Source organism: Nyctibius grandis, chromosome 14, assembly GCF_013368605.1.
Source record: "Nyctibius grandis isolate bNycGra1 chromosome 14, bNycGra1.pri, whole genome shotgun sequence".
Classification (NCBI taxonomy): domain Eukaryota; kingdom Metazoa; phylum Chordata; class Aves; order Nyctibiiformes; family Nyctibiidae; genus Nyctibius; species Nyctibius grandis.
The window spans coordinates 10,485,162-10,503,007 of record NC_090671.1 but is presented as its reverse complement, the minus strand read 5'-3'; the positions used below and the strand labels follow the sequence as shown (position 1 = coordinate 10,503,007).

Here is a 17,846-nt window from a genome sequence, read left to right as displayed (position 1 = left end):
GGGAGCTCTGTCACTTGTATTCAGTTCAGGTTTTTTTTCTTTCCTAGGCTGAGAGGATGGTACCAGCTTCTTCTACATGACATTTGTCATGAAGAGAGGCGTAGGGGTTTTTGGCAAATATTTTGGTCTTTCTGATGTCATACAGTGGTGGCTTTCCCTATTCACTACTTTTAGTATTTTGTATTTCTTCCTAGTTACATATCACTTATTTATACCCATGACAGGTGTTCATTCTGATCTGGTTTCTATCATTTGAGGTCAATAGAAAAGGAGTGAGTGGAGCTGCTTCCTTAGTCAGCTCTGGAAAGGTAGGAAATGGTCACTGCGGGCTGTTCCTTCTCCATGTGGGTGCAGCGTTCGAACTTGTAGCTTGCACCAGTACTTGCATGCTTAATCACTGCTCCCGGGGCATGGATCTTACCATTTCCATCTGATCCTTGAGGAAGGGAGAGAAGGCTAACGCAGTAATCAAGCATCTGATACAGTAGATTCATGAAACATACTGCACTCTACAAAATATCAAATTATTTATTTATATAAAATATAATACACAACAGTTGTACACATGCACACACCCACACAGTACTTTACCACAAATTTAGGCCAGTTATTTTCTTTAATTAAATGTTATAACCTAGCACACGGTATCTTACAGTAATTTACATTATTATCTGAAGACACAATGGGGAAGCTTTGATCATTCATTTATAAACCTTCCATAAATTACAAAAAGAAAGGCAGTCTGAAAAGTATGTATAAACAGTAAAAACAATTTACAAATGGACAAGAATTACAAAATAGTAACAGCCAATGACTGCCATCAATGTGTAAGATTGTTTTTCTTGAGATGCCAATATTGCAATTAATATTTGATTATCACCTGTTGCAGCCTTTTTACCGGCTACGGCTTGTGTATGTAACACAGTTTTTCACTTTTTACTTTAGACATGCATTTTATCTTGAGTCTGACATCAATATGAAAAGGCCTTTTAATTTAGGACTATACCTCTGCAGGGAAAAAAGTTGGGGAGTAAAGGGGTTTTGGTGTGGAGTGTTTGTTTTGTTTTGTTTTCTTTCCTGGTAATTGAGAACAGTGAACCAGGACCTCCAAAACTGGAGGTTGTATGGTTGAAACTGGGTGAGTCTCTGAATAACTTATACTGCATTTGATTTCAGTGTAGTGAAAATGTTGACAAAAGAAATCAATACAAAGGGTTTGGTTTGGGGGAAAAAAAAAAAAAAAAAAAAGCAAAAACCAAAAAGAAAGCGTTTTGCACAGCACTTCAAACTCCCAGGAGTTACATCAGACATTGCATGGAGTCAGTAACATAGTACTTGATCTTAAATTACCATGTTGGAGGGAAGATGAAGACAGTTGAATACACAGTACATACAAAGTATACGCTGTATATTTATTAGACAGTACAAATCATTGTGCATTAATAAGGCAGAACATCAAGGCTGATTAAACTAGGAGTTTCAAGACCATTTTTGTTTATGATAAAGACCAGATACGGTGGGGTGATCTCTCTGAACCAGGAATCAATGAATAGAGTTTTGTTCCCCCCGCTCATGGTTAAAGGAGACTAAAGGCTGAGATTTGTCCAATGGAGTTGCAGGTGTTGAGTTGACTTCAAATAAAACCATGTTCTTCTGGTCTTAATACCACAAAAACTATTTTTTTTAAAGAAAAAAATATTTGCGACAAGAAATCCGCTTCCTTTTTTGCTTGCTGTTTTGATTAAGCAATTCACATGATTCTATTGATGTCAGAGTTAAAAATGCAAAGGTTTGGTAAAGTTGTACTGCATAGTCATGAAAGCCCTAGTTTTGACGTTTAAAAAAAAATACACAGACTGGAAGCGTTACGAGTTGTCCAGGAGTACATGAATCATTTCACTGCACCAAGCTTTTTCAGCAGTTTCTTGCCTTTGGAAAGCAGCCCCTTTTTCTTTTTCGAGGACATATCCCTGCCTCTCCCGGGACTACCAGAACCCATAGGTGACGTAGGTGACCCAGGATGGAGATGAACTGTGGGGGATGGTGCTCTCCGTGATGTACCTGTATTCTCAGGAGGAACCTATTAGGTACATTGTTATAATTTATTGAATGTTTGAAAGCTGAAAAGCTATTATCATCAAGAACGTTGGTAACATCACTTGTCCCATTACCCACTTAAACAAAAGGGCTGGTTCCTTTCTTTGTGGCTTAAAATACCATATGGGCTTATGGAAAAATACATAAATTTTGAGAAAAGGTCTAGACAATGGAAAACACTCCAATAGAGCCCTGGTTTGGTTATACTTTTTTTGAAGAAAGAGTTGGAAACACTTGTTTTGCCATAGTTCTGGCCACAAAAGCCACAAAACTCGTTTTGGTTTTGCATTTCAGTACTCTGACAGTACGAAAATGAAGAGGGATAATTTTAGCTATAGATTTAAGAAAAATAAATGCGTTAAATTATTACAGATTAGCAATCTCTAGAAGCCAAACTGTTTTTGGAAGAAATTCCTTAAAATAATTTATTTTTTAATGTCCTTTAAATGCCTTTTCTTTAAAATTGGCTAGCAAACTTTATATACATATTTGAGAAGATGGCACACTGGCTTAAAAAAAAAAATAAAGGAAAAAGAAAAAGCTAAAATGAACCTTAATTGCAATCAAAGAAAGCTTAAAGACCCTGACTGCTTGATGTGTATGCTGTAGCTATGAGGTTGCTGAATGAAGGTGAATACTTGTACAATAGTTAGATGACAGCATTCCTAAATATTTTAAACAGCTATTTTTATTCAATCATCAGAAGCACTTGAATGAAAATGCTAAAACTACTACTACTTGGCCTATCCTAACTACAGTGCCCAGCTGACAAAAGGTGGTAACTATCCATTAAGATGATATTTTTCATAGTGGAGTCCGTGCCTTCGGGACCCCTGTTATCTTGTAGTTTGAGTTCAAACATTAGCAATTTACTGGCTTGTTTTGCAACAGTGAGTTAAGCAAAGGGGCTTCAAGCCTACTTTGATTTTAAATCAAGGTCTAATTCTAATGAAAAAAAAAAAACCAACTTGGTAAAGCACCCCAACGTACACCTGAAGATACCGTATCTTTAGTCTAATGCATTCATTCCGTGAGCTGCATGTGTCATACTGAGACTTCTATTGCATTGGTAAACCAAACAGTTGCTAATATTTCAAATGTGCACTTTCTAGGAAAATCCCCGTAAATCGTACCACATGAAGGGATTGTTCAGAATGGTCTTAGGCAAACCGGGGTATAATCGATTATGGAAAACACATTTTAAGGCAGACAATTTGTAGCTATATTTGAGTGTAATGAGTTTCAAAACCAACTATACCCTTGTAAACTGCGGTACATATCAGCTTACAGTTCATTTGTATGTTCTTTCGGGGTTGGGGGTGTTGTGCTTTTCTCTTGATACAGGAGCTTGGAATTTTTACGTCCCAGGTTGGCTAACAATGCAATATGCAGCTGTTGTTTGTAGGGTAGTTAGACATCAAACTCTCCTTTCTATGTAAACATAAACACTTAGCTCATGAAGAAATATGTTCCAAACGTTGACCTTCATAAAGTGAGGGCCAATTGACTTATTTCTAAGGATTCCTTTTTAAAGGATGTGTCTCCTAAGAAACCTAAATTGACTTGACTAGATACAGTACAAGCATACAGCCTATTCTTCTGTGGCCAAGGATTTTGGAGACATATTTCTTTCTTTTTTTTTTTTCCCCCACAATTAAGTTTCAAGACTTGCATTAGATAGCCAGGTAGCTTTAATTGAAATCTCTATTGGTATCTTCAGTTGCTCACTTACGTGAAGGCTACATTGCCTTATTAAGGTGTGAAATGAACACTCTTCTTCTGTTTCCAAGCAGATGAGCAAAGAAATAAAAATATATATAAAATATATAATATATAAAAGTATTGCAGTGATGAAACAAAACCAAAAATGAGATACTCTAAACATGGTTAGTCTTTCATAAAAGAGCAGTCTCTGGGCAATTAATTAACAACAGTTGGAATAGAAAGTCATGAGGATTAAGAGACGGACATGTGTCAATCAGCGCATTGACAATCTGTATTTAAAGGAATGCTTGTACCAGTCTGTCGTCCACAAAACCATTTGCTTTTATCTAGATACTGCACGTAGTAAGAGTAGCTTAGAAGCATTAGGAAGTAACTACTTTCACCAGGGAAAAGCTGCTTAAACTCAAATTATAATTGAAGGTGTTGTAATGACTGCAATCAAATGGTCAATTTAATTTCTTCATTTACAAATGTAACGAGCTAGCAGAAGGCTAAGTCAAGTCATTTTTTGTTATGTTCTATATATTTGAAAGTTAATTTTAAATGGGCAAATGGATTTAAAAATGTTAAAAGTAATGTCTAAATCATATATGAGAAAGAATGGAATGGAAAATTAAAATTTAAGTTATTTGGTTGCTTACCCTTTTTGCTTTTGTACGCATCGGTGTATCGTGAACATATCGCGAGGGTGCATCAGATAGAAAGACTTCAACATCGTCAGGCACTTCTTCAAGAAAGTTGGAAGGAACCAGCCCCTTTTGTCCATTAAGTTCACCCTGCAACATGATGAAAATTTCAGTGAATGTTTTAATTAAAACAAATGTAGGTTCCCAAGAAGGTAAGGAAATACTTTTGACTATTTCAAGGCCAGTGAGGAAGAGGAAATACCCGTCTAAGGTCACGTGAGACCTTAAGAGCTTATACAGTTTTGAAGATCACAAGAGCTAGTGGGTGTAATGGAGAGCAAATGCACCCCTGTGGGCTTTAGCTATGTGCAACGGAGAAGGAGGAACTGAATTCCCACACAGTTTCTAGACTTGGGTCCTTAGGACTGCAACACCGCAGATCGGTGTGGTGCTAGGCTGCACAATGTGAAGGCACTTCTGAGGTGATCAGATTATTCCTTTGGGTCTCAACAAGGGTCAGTTCTAAACTGCATCTGGAAGAGACAGCGGGGCCTGTTTTCTGCAGCCAGTACACTGTGGAAATGGAAAAACACAAGCTCAAGGTGCAGACTGGCAGCTCCTATCAACATGGAGACAGTTCAGCTGGGCAAGCGATGCTGGAATATTGTCTCCCATGATTAAACTCTTCCTCTTCTTATAGGAATGATAGCAGTATGATCAGTTAACTAGTGCTTAAAGGACTACTGAAGTATCTTCTTGATTTGTTTTCATCAAATAACCCTTTATCATAGGGACAGCCTGTATCTAGTTTTTTCCTCCCACACGAAATGCCTTACCCATTAGAAGTCAGTCACATGTTCGCATAGATACATGTATGATTAAAACACTCATTTTCCAGCAAAATAAATGAAGCAGATATTATATCTCTAACTGGGCTGGTTGTGACCTCAGTCTCCCAGGTTGGAAATGGGTGTGGTGACGCTACCCCTGTTTTGACAGTGCTTCCAGGCATACCATCGCAGGTTGGCCTTGTTAAATTCAGATCACAGCTGTTCCCACACCACCACAAGCTGGAATTGTGACCTGAAATCCCCCCAGACCGCTGTTGAATAGTTCATGGTAGTGAAGCCTGCTCTAACAGTTTGTAGCAGTTTGAAGTGAGCAAACAGAAGCCAACTTACATAGTAAAATCCATCTTCATCGATTTCACCGAAGACAGTGATAATGTCCCCTGTGCAGAACGTGAGCTCAGCCTGCAGAAAACAGAACACATGACAGCGGGTGTTTGGTTAGGCAAAGGTTAACATTTTATTTGCTAATAGTAAATCCATTAATATTTTTCCCTCTCCTTTATGTTAAGACACCTTTGGTGAAACTGTTGTTTTTTGAGAGCTTTGGGTGTACTCTGACATTCTTACCACAATACATATATAAATGAAAATTGCATCAAATCTTGATTGAGGGACTTACCATGTAACATCAAAGACAATGTAAAATTTATTCCATTGTTGCTGATGACAAATATGGAGACATGGGAAACTGGATGTAGGTAAATGGGAGGTAAACCCATAATGAAGTTCTAGCTAATGGTCAGCTGTTTTTTTTTAAATGGAGCTCTAGCTAATGCTCAGTTGTTAAAATGTCCTTACACTGTTGTTAAAAAAAAAAGATTACAGACAAGGCATACAGCCACAGAAGGTCAGAAGCATCAGTTAAAGCAATACAATATATTATGAATGCTGTTCTCCTGTGCTACATTGTTCTGGCGTGGGTTGCAAAGGAGGGTTGATTTCTGGAGGAATTGCAGGTTACAGAGATTTGAAAGCACGTGTCACTGTCAGCTTGTTGGGATAAGCTAGGACGCTTCTCAAAAATAATCCTGTTCTTATGTGGAAACATACAAAGGAAGTTTGAAAACAATAAATGGAAAATAATCAACCCCTATTATTTGTAACTCCATGCTTGTAGACTTCTATTACATATATATGTGTACACATATATTGCACAACCATATGTCAACAGCTGACTGTATAATGTGTTGAGCCGTAGTAAATAAATCCTACAAAGGATATTCCTCAATTTACTTTGAACAAGAACTGTAAATCTATTTGTACATAAGCTTGTCATATACATCTGCCCCAAAACACTTGACCAATGTTTATAATTCTGAACTATGATTTTTTTTTGTGCACAACGCTGTACATTTATACTCATGCTTGTTAATCTAACTATGGCTCCAGAAATGGTGAAGGCAGTAAACGCTTATGTCAGTACCTCTACATCAACGTTAGGAGAACTTTCTCTCGGATCATAATCGTACAGCGCCACCATCCTTCTTGTAGACACTGGCTGTTGTCGGCCGCTCCGCCTGTTTCTTTCTGTTCCAATCACAAGGAGAGGAAGGGAAGGAAAGCTATCAAAGTTATTTTGAAAAGAAAAACAAGGTACAACTTTCCCCCATGTCATTTTCACAACAGTGCAGTAACAACATTGATATTTCTCTAGCATAGTGATAAAAGGTCACATTAGCAAAGCTATTAACAAAGGTTTCAAAACAGCGTGTATGTTTCACAGATAATTTTTTTTAACATTTGGCTTGCTCTCTTTATTCTAAGCCTCTGAACAGTATTTAGCCACAAAACTAATGTTCTGAAATTTTCAGCCATTCTTGGCTGTAAGAATCAGAGGTGACCAGGGTATACAAAGCCAAACAGTCAAAATTCATGTTTGTTTCATGTTATTCAAACTTCCACATTTACTGTCTGTTCCCTGCCCCTCCACCAATCACACGGAATTTTGTGCCTGGGCTTATTCTTCAACTTTCTGCTGGGAGACTGGAAGGAGAAACGGACGCTCATCTGCCCCAAGACAAGAGGTTATCCCTTGTGCAAGTGGTTTGCAATACTTTCAAGACTCTGACTACAAAAACACATTCTTTCTCAAGTACTGTTTAATTTTACAAGTTTCCTTTGTGGGGAACAGAAGGAAAGGAGTAAAATTTGTAGTTTCCAGGAACCACATGAAATGTTTATTGATTGACATTAAACATTTACAGAGAAGTCCAAAATGGGCTTCATTTTAAATTTGAATGATACTAGCATGAGTCTTGCAGATGATTGCTGTAGCAAGAGAAACATGCTTGTTAGTGCTACTTACAGACAGGCATTGAGGGCAGGTCTGATGAGCATTATGCAGTGTGACAGAGGAGACCTGGGGTTAGGAGGCACCCTATGGGTGTTCCGGCAGGAGGGTGAACATTAAAGGTTCGGCTGATGTAGGAGCAAATACTGAGAGTAGCATGCGCTCACAGCTGTCACATCCCCACCAGCTGACACTGAAGCGCTCAGTCAGAGGAGATCACTTACTTTTGCAGTGGGTGGTTTGGAGTTATTTTCCCAGCTACCAATGCAAGGGATTTACACAGAACACAAGGAGAGATCCAAAATGAAGGCACGGACTCTAACAGACACGGGACCCGATCCCCTGGTTCCCCAAAGCCTGGATCAACCCACACCTAAATGATTGTCTCAGAGTCCCACTTTCCATTTTGAAGTACTTCTCTGGAGCAAGCCATTGCCCGCTGTTCAGGGTCAAGGGCCCCTCTACCACTGAGAAAAGAATCCAAAAGGGACCCTATACATAATTGCTATGTGACAATATTTTCCAACTTCTGGTTTCCAAAAGTTCAAAGGCATAAAAAAAAAAATAAATCTAGACAGCTCAAATCATTTCAGCTAATTTACAGCTTGAATCAAATGATTGGTTCTTAGCACAGACCTCTTTTAGACTTTCTGGATCTGCGGTGTACAGAGCGTGTGCTCTCTTTGAAACGGTCACAGTTGACTTCAGGAAAGGAATGCATACAAATAAAAGAAGAAAAGATATGAAGCTGTTCAAAGTTCTGTTTTTAAGGATTTAATGTGGGCAAAGGATTAAGAAAAAATATAGTCATATGAACAAAGCATGTAAAGTGTCTGATATGACATTAAAAGTATGAGCACCAATACGAGACAGACTGGCAATTTGAGCCTGCTTCTGCCGAAAATCCACGTGGGCAGCCTCTGTGACAGCGAGGGTCTGAGCACGTGGATCTCTGCTATTCAGAACTTGTATTTAGTTTAAAATTAAGCCAAACTAACTATTCTTTACAAATCCATTGGTAAGAGTGTTTGTTGTTTGTGTTTGTTTTTTTTTTTTATTTTATTTTTTAAATGGCTAACAATTTACATCCATATTAAAGAGAAAATACATGATGCTTTTAAAGTGCTAAAATATTTAAAGGTGAACTGCTGGGGGTAGGTTGCTAACAGCTTGCTCAGAAACATCCCAGAATAAAAAGAATTGCTTAAAAATGTAAGGCAGGGCAACATTTCTGTAACACATTGCCTCTCCCTCTTTCCCAGAGAAAGACTTTCTGATTTCTCAGCTATTTCAGCAGACACTGCCAGTTGAGCACAACAGAAAAATCCAATTATACTTGCAAAATACGACCCTTAGGCAGCTAAAATATTCACGTTACGGGGAGCTATGCAGACCAGTGGTTTCATTTTCACAGGTGTTCTGTATCAACAACTTGCTGACTTTGATAAGAACTGAGAGCACCGAGCAGGACTTAAAGCAGGAAGTTTCAGTCGTAGCTGTTCAGGAAGGTATTTTCTGTACCCACATGAGACCTCATTGCTAAAAGTAGAAATATACTGAGACACTTCTTCATCCCCCAGGCCCCCAGTGGTGTTTACAGATGCACCTGAAGCAGGTTAGGTGTCTCATCCCAATAGACCTCAAATGACGTAGAGCCATGCCCAAGCGACTGCTTGTGCAGAATAAGGCTGTAGGCAGCCAACCTGTGCAGGCACGGCTCTAGGTCCCGCTGTGTGCCTGCCCCATGGGTTTGTCCTATAAATGCATGCGCAGGTGTATGTGCTATACCTACAGGGGCAGATGGGCAGTGGGGTTTACAAGTGCATGTGGGTGGAGTATTTGTTGTGGCATAAGTAAATAAATACACAGATTTGAATTAAGAACTCAGATAAGCATTTAAGAGCTTAGATCATCCTTCCCTTTCATGGACAACGGAGAATTTAAAAATATCTCAATATCTTAAATAAAAACAACAAAAATTAATTTGTCTCACATTTACTAATATGATTTTGGAAGCAGTAAGGTTTTATTCAGTCTAAGAAAACAATTGTGGAAGATTTCTTTGGGTTTTTTAGCAACCACTTTTACAGTTCACTTTTAAACAGGACTGAACCAATTCCAGCCCTTTAAACTCTCTGAATCATGTTGAGAATTTTAAAATATATTGAGATAGTTGTATGAAATTTATTTTTAGAAAGAAATCTAAGTAAAGATACTTGCTTTATGTATCTGTGTACAACATCAAACCAATGATGTAACACAAGCGGTTCATAACACAGAATTGTTTGGCCAAACTCTGCTTTTTAAAGGGTTTGTTACTGCAATATCCATAAAAATCTCATAATACGTAGTGCTATCCATCCCAAATGAGATTACACATAACCCTTTGCCACCATCCCTTTAAATTATTGGTAAAGTAGGAAAATGTAGAAGAGTAAAAATAACAACAAATAAGTGATTCTTTTTATGCTTTGCAGCAGTGAGCGTATCACAAAGCACCTCAGCACAGCACACTCCAAAGCACAGGGATCATGTTCTGTGTCTAGAAATCTTTCAGGTGACAAAACCCATTTTTTTTAAATAAGAAAATAAAGTAATGAGTGGAGTGGCGAAGATACAAGTCCTCATTTGCAGCAAAAGATGTGACCAAGTTTAAATATTAGTTGAATAAAGTCATCCAGATACTGACACAGAATGTATCCCATGGTGTAGTAAATTGCTGTAAACTTTAGATGCATCTGCATATAGTAAAAACAAAAGGCAAAGCTGATCCAGCCAAGTTAATAGCACCCAAAAGTTAGGCGAAGTGAAGCACATATATTTTTCCTTACCAATTTTCTCAATTGGTGTGTTCAAAGGAAGAAACCCTTGTTTTAGAAGCTGATCCATCATCTCTTCATCATCTGCTTGGATTTCAGAGACCATATTACATGGGATAAGGCCAATTCTTGTACAGGTTTCTCCACGATAGAATCCATCAGCATCTTTGTCCCCATAAACCTGTTATTCAGAGTGATGTTGGTCAATGAAGGTTTTAGCATTTAGGAATTTTAATACAGGCTAAATGGTTACTAAAGCATAGACAGACGACTACAGTTTGGATGTAGAATTATATTAGTTTTTGACTACTCTGACATGTTACAAAACTGGAATTGTCATGTCAATTTGAATTATGACTTCAGATACATAAGCAGAATGTGGACTGTTTTTGTTAGCAGTGAAATGCACAAAAAGTGAGAGACACCATTAAAAGTCATCAGTTTCTCCCTCTGCTGAGCCAAAAGTACACTTAATGTTTTACACTCATGTTTATGAAATTCACATGGCACCATTTTGATGTCATATGTACTATATTCAACATAAGCATTTGCAAAACTGTGCCAAGTCTTGTTACTTTGAACAGAACAACTTGTATATGATCAAAAATGCCTATCTAATACTTAATACACTTGATATATGTGCTTACTTAGGCTCTGCTATTGTCTTTCCAGAAAACGTTAATTAAGGTATAAAAATAGCATGAATTTTCATCAGTGAGAACAGGTAAATCCAAAATTTCTCTTAAATTCTAAAAATGCAGTCAATTCATACAGGCTACTAATGATACAAAGGCCTAGATCAAGGATTGTATAAAACAAAAATGATGTTCTCAAGGCCAAACTGATGACTGAGTTTAGATTGTTCCTTGTTTAGGCTCAATCAATTGTTTTTTCTTTAAAAACAAACAAAAAACCCCAGAGCAATGCCTTCAGTTCAAATCAGAGTTCATTAAAAATGCCCTTTGAATAGCTTCAACTTTCTAGAGCAGGAACATTTTTCAGTTTTAATCACTGTATATCCATGACTTACCTGGCACCACTACTACTTCACACAGTACAGCATATGTCACCGTAACACATGTACGGGACAGATCTCATACAGCTCGTGGTGGAACTGACCCTCCACCATCCCACTGCTCAGGTAATGTATGAAAAGTATTTTGAAAATGCAAACTAATCCATCTTCACAACATTTTGATGAGAAATTCAAAGCAGCAGATCACATAGTAATCACCATGGTCCCAAACATAAAATAAACATCACTGAGAAGAAATATCTGATGTGGGATCTCTCTAGACTTTTCAGTGCCAAATGTGTACATATTTGTAGTACCTTTGCAGGAAAGACATCCTCTCTGAAGCAGTTTTTCCTGCAGGGTTTGTGGCAATGGGCATAGCGGGCTTCAGAGTCACAATTTTGGCCTTAGCACCTAAATCTCTATTTGACTCTGGCCCTATCTATAGCAACTTCGAGATTTTTGCCCATTACCTAATTATTTTTAAGCCATAAGCACTAGATATTAGGTTCCAGATGCAGTGAGATTTACAGCCTGAACCTCTGGAGGAAAAAAAACACCTTGGACTCTAGTCACACAAGTTGCTTTCTCCATGGAGAACAAAGGAGACTGTGTTTGTACAACTGGGTCCTTTGTTTGCTTTGTTTTTAGATCCCACCTTAATGATCTGTCCTTCTTTAAATGGCAGCTCTTCTTCTGCAGCATCAGGATTTGGGGACATTGTCAGCGGATCGTAGTCAAAGAGTGCAACAAATATTCGAGTAGAAATATCATCTGTGCCAGGATCTGTTTCTGATTCTTCATAAATATCTGGAGAAAGATGGTCATGACCACCATAGCCATCTATGAAAGTAAATTCAGAAAAGAACAATTCAGTAATACAAGTTGACCTCATCTTTCAACTATTCCAGTTAATATTTGAAAAATGCTTGGCATTTCAGTGAAAAAAACCCAATAACTTAATGCATGTCCTATTAAACTTGGTGGTTTGGTTTTTTTTTAATTGGCAAGTTGTTATTTTTTTAAAAAGCATATACAATCTGCATGCACTGAATGTCGTGTTGATCTCCTACATCACACTGACATACACATGTGAATACAGCTCAGGTAAGAAAGCAATTTTTGTTAGGCTTACTAGAGTTTGCCATAAATTAATGAAGCATGTTAAGAGTGACATAATGATGAGTCTGACAGGCTTTATCATTACTGCAAAAATAACCATGCTTTGGATCCACCTGTTTTCCAGCACAGCTGCTTCTGCTCTTCATGGACACAAGAAAGCACATCCCAGCTGTGTTGACATACCATGTTTTAGGTACCAGGTTTAAAACATGGTTATAACCTCTTCTCTCCAGACAGGCAAGAAGAAATATATTTCAGTAGTGTTAGTTATGCCAGGGTTGGAACTACACTGCCTATGATTTTGTTTAAACACAGTCAATAGTTAACATAGCCAGCAGTGCCCCAAACCAACCCAAACACTAACAAGATGTGTTAAAATCCAGGAGGAATAGTTAGTTGTGACTGCATTTAACCATAAGCTCATTAGGAAAGATCATCCATGAGTATCACAACACTTGACACTGCACTGAACTCTGTCCACTGCAGGGTACCAAATCAATTAGGACATAAAAAAGAACTGACATTTTGTCTCACATCTTTCAGACTTTTCAAATGACCTAGAGAACGCGTATAGTCCATGATTCAATGACATACTTAAGGATGGACTTCAGTAAAACTGAATTAGAAAATTAGGCCAAAATGGCTAACAAAGCGTGTTTTGATTGACAGGTTTCAAAAGCTTTTAATTTTGTTTTGAAAGAGCATGTGGCAGCACTTTCCCAAAACATAGGCTCTTTCAAGACATATGAAGTTGAAATCCCCCAAAATAAAGCCCTCAAACTCACAAGCCACTTCGAAAAAACTTGGCTTATTGTGCAAGTCCTGCAAAGTCAGTGGGAGTCATGTACTTTTGTTCTTTGCTGAATCAACGCTTATCAGCCAGTTTACAAGATCCCTCACAATGAATAAACTGAGGAAACGATGTTATAAATTACAATGAAAATGTAGTTCAACTATATCAAAACTTTTCCGAACAATTTTCATATTAATACAATTTTTACTGTAATCACCTCTTACAAATTAAAGACTCCCATTTTTGGTAATAGTTTGAACATTCAATATGGACCATTTTAGACAAAATTCCTCTTCTTGCCTCAACATCAGATGGATTTTATTCAACATTTGATATTTTTAAACTACCAGAAAAAAATTTCAGAGGGTCACAGCTTTAAGGGAAGAGCTACTAATCTCTTGGGTCCAGAGCGCAAGAAAGAGTGTGAATAGGGAAAAATGCAGAACAGCAAAAGAAGAGGGAAAAATTCCAGCCAAGAAGCTTTAGGCAGGTACAAAGCACAGAAAGGAAGTGTGGCAGAAGGGCACATGTGGGACAGAAAGCAATGGGACACAAAGGATGGGATTCTTCTCTGTTCTGTTCTCCTCCCACAGTCAGGTTGCAGTCATTCTGCGGGTCACACTCAGGCCCACCAGGCAATGTAAAACTGGTGGGTTAAAGGGTGTTTTGTTTTTTAAATTAAAAAAAAATACCGATTTTTGCATCCACCTCCAGCTGCAGTTAATGGGGGTTAGGTGCAAACATGAATTATAGCCAAAAGTATCTGTGTTAAAAGCATTGGCCTGTAACAATCTGATTCAGAATAGTCATGTTTGCTTCAGTGAACCAGAGAGCAAATAATCTCTTGATTAGCTCATTACCCACTTATCTTATTCTTTCAAGAGGTATATACATATATCTTACATATACACACACACATGATTGTGCATGTAAAATCTTCGTCTTTGGGTGCAGCCAGCCAGATTCCCAACAGACCCATAGCAGCAACCACAGTTGCATTGGATTAATGAGATATACACTGATATACCCAAGCTGATGATCTGGTTGTAAGTCAGTCAGATATGTTTACTTGGAAACCCAGCATTAAATTATTATTTACGTAAACTTTCAAGGCCCCTTTTGTTTCATTTCAGATATCAACAGAACCCTAATGTCATTCTTAGCTCTATATATGGCCTGGGCTGCTTTTATGGGTTGTGTTAGACACTTCAGTTCATTGTGTTTATGAACTGTGAAAACTGAGTTGTTGATCATGTAATGATTTCTATGTTGATGAAGCAACAAATACTATCAGTAGTGGGTACAATCGCCTTACTCATGTAATACAAGTTTGTCATTATGATGCAATTATGCCTAAAATTAACAATAATTTTTGTCTTCACCAAGTGACACAGCCAAAGTCCTGTGTGGTCATTGAAAAGATCCTAAATCTTTGTTTAGCCCAAGCCATAAATCAGAATAATGTTTAGTATCTGCTTCCTGTTATAGGACATTGGGTTGTGATATACCAGCTACTGTTTGCCCCTGTCCCGTCTATATGAATCGAGTGGAAATGTGGTCATGTTGATGAATGGTTGTTCAGGTGTGTACAGTAGATACTGACTGGCATTAGTAGCAGCATAGCTTCACAGCGGTACATGCAATGCAGTGTGCTGGGACTCAGTCGAGTATGGAAAAGTGGCTGCACAGCAGTTTCAGGACAGAGGACTAAGGGCTGTTTGTCCCTTACAGCTGAGCTGGAGAAACTTACCTGAGAGCAGACAGGACTCAAGAGCTAGTTCCCCTGGCATTCTGCATTGCATGCAATGTTGTCATACCGAAACCACGCTTGTTAACACGCAGCTCTAAAATGTGTCTGTCATAAAGGATGAATAATGTTCGGCATACCGTATCTATATTCAGAGGCCATGGTACGCTGCTGAGGCCATTTCTTGTGTCCACCAATGCTGCGATAATAAGCTTCTTCTTTTACAGGTGAAATATTTCCCTCACTACCTGACCGAGACCGACCGCCTTCACTGTTACTGTCCATTGTAATTTCTATGGAGAAAAAGGGAATGATCTATTAAAACATATTGTATAGTTGCCTTTGCGGAGGCTCCTGCAGGCAGGCTTTGCCTACCTTTTTTTCTGACTTGCATATAGTGGGAAGGCTGAACACTGCATAAGCTTTGCCAGAATGTCTCAGCCTCTAGAAATCCTTTTTCAGCAGGGGAATCACAGAAATGTGTATATCTTCTTTTTTTTTTAAAGCATCTGACTTTTGTGCTTCTTAAAATTCATACAGCGTAAATATTATTTGTGAGATCTTTGGATAGGAATCATCTTTTATTATGAGGTTTAAACAATCCTACCTGCCAGATCTGCAAGGTCAAGAGCACTGTAAACTGTGTTTCACCTTCTAAAGTATCAACCTAAAAACAAAAATTAATTAATTTACTTAAATCCTACCTGCAAGAAGATACTAATCCAAAGTATTTATAGATTAATGGAGAAAATACATCTAAGAATTTAAATTCTGGAACATTTTGGAGAAAGTTTGTATCATTGGAATCCTAAGAACATTACAATTTTGAAGGTCTTTCCCACTAATTTATCCTCCCAGAGCTGTCTTAAGAACTTTCCATCACTAAAGTGACCCTTTAGTTGAATAGCTCAGTAAAAACTCCAGGCATACATGTAAACGAATAAGCTGCTGCCAAAAAATTTGGAATCCACATTTTTGAGCTATATGCTGAGGCCAACAACAGTTTCATGTATGCAAGCAGTCTAAACTTTGGCTCAATCCTATTTCCTTTCTTCTTTCCTTTTATTTTACTCTGCTTTTCACTTTGTGGAACTACATGTTATAATGACACAACTCTAACAACTTCCTCTTCAAAAACCGTATTTGCAGCCCTTATGGGGAACTTCCTCTGTCAGTGGGAATTGTGAGCAGTGGGTTCAAGTTTATACAGTGCTCTACTATATGCTTTTGGATGCCCTACTTTTACCACATTTCATTTATCTGACCTCTTGATACATTTAATATTTTCTAGATTTTTTCCAGCAGGCTTACAAGAAGCAACTTTTGTGCAGAGTTTTATTAAGTGTTTATATTTGCTTCACCTATCCTCAGAGTGATTTATTACAGTATGATGCTGAAAGTGAGAAACAATGCATACATATCTTTCAACAATTTTAATCACTAGTCTTTTAGTCAGAACTCAGAACTCTTGATCTCTGAGCCACATAAGGCCTTTCAAAGCTTCACAGCAAATAATTGTTTTTTGTTAGATACTGTATATAATGCTCAGCAGTTTGCTTGTTACCAGCATTACACAGTATTGTAATTTATTCCTAATGGAACTTACCCAAAGAGTATTTGTGGATTGCACCTAATACAAAATACACTAATTCATTCTTTAATTTACATTGAAAGAAATAAAATCTGAGATTTTATTTTCTGTTTAATTATCTGTTTGAGCACAGATTGACTATCAAAATTAATTTCTTTATCTGATTCCCAAGCTGTTGCTATTGAACTGCTAAACAGGGAAGTCATTACTTTGTGGCTTCCGTGTCCTAACTTTGTTGACAGAAAGTGAGATCTGATAAATTTAATCACTTCCCTTATTTTTTAATTAAAATAAAAACTAAAAGGAAACCCAAAGGATTAATTCAAACAAACCTGTCTACTGTCTTGATATTTATAAAAATATGTTTTAGCAGATAATATAAAAGAAAGAACTTAGATACAAAACTTGCTTTAAGTAGTCCAAACATAAACAAGAAATCTTTACTCCTGAGAAAAAAAGGCTGCTTTCAGAGAAAAAGAAAAAAAGATTAAAATCTAACAGTCTTCACACCATCATCGGAAACCTATTTGATTCAGTTAACAATAACTGTCAACAGAAGCACAAGAGCCTCCCTGGAGCTGCTTCTGCCCCATACCATTTTCATACCAGTGTAATTCCATTGACATCTGTGAAGATTATCCTGGTTTACACCAGGATGTGGGACAAGAATCAGCCTCTGAACAGCCAGGCTATATTGAAGACACTAAGAAAGTTTCACACATTACAGCTGTGTGTGTTTTCTAGTCTATGGTTTCAATAATAAGAATTACTATCTACTAGATATCAAAATAATTGTGCCCACTAAGGGGATTTTGCTTTTAATTTAGAGTACAGGCATTTTAGTGTGAGTCTATGAGAAGGGAAAAATATTTAATATTTAAAAATAAAATATTGATCAGTCTCTTCCCTTCTGATAATCCCCATTTATGATGTCTCTTATTCACATAAATGTCAGGTGAGAATTGCCTGACACTGCTACCTTCTCCTCCTGGTGATGTCTACAGTATCCACAAATTAAAATCCAGGTTAGGGACAGGAACCGGACCGACTTTACGTCTTCATGGACTAAAGTTCTGGTAATAGCTCACAGAACTCTTTCTGCTTTTGTTTTGCGTGTGTTTCTTGATTTTCAGTGTGAATGTTTCTTATTCGTCAGTACAGAGTGCAAGT

General features: G+C 37.6%; 1 protein-coding gene across 2 annotated transcripts in view; it reads right to left on the bottom strand.

Annotated features, from left to right (window-relative positions):
• Positions 1 to 510: 510 nt before the first annotated feature.
• RIMBP2 (RIMS binding protein 2) overlaps positions 511 to 17,846 on the bottom strand; it is a 138,385-nt gene continuing 121,049 nt past the window's right edge. Inside the window, exons 17-23 of one of the 2 annotated variants that reach the window (XM_068412599.1) lie at positions 15,226 to 15,378; positions 12,082 to 12,266; positions 10,421 to 10,589; positions 6,723 to 6,826; positions 5,630 to 5,701; positions 4,464 to 4,598; positions 511 to 2,080 (exon numbers count right to left, since the gene is read on the bottom strand). In XM_068412599.1, the coding sequence (XP_068268700.1) occupies positions 1,892 to 2,080; positions 4,464 to 4,598; positions 5,630 to 5,701; positions 6,723 to 6,826; positions 10,421 to 10,589; positions 12,082 to 12,266; positions 15,226 to 15,378 (1,007 nt within the window). In that variant the 3' untranslated portion in view covers positions 511 to 1,891. Of the gene's footprint in view, positions 2,081 to 2,153; positions 3,877 to 4,463; positions 4,599 to 5,629; positions 5,702 to 6,722; positions 6,827 to 10,420; positions 10,590 to 12,081; positions 12,267 to 15,225; positions 15,379 to 17,846 lie in introns of those variants that run through there. The other variant, XM_068412600.1, reaches the window with a different exon arrangement.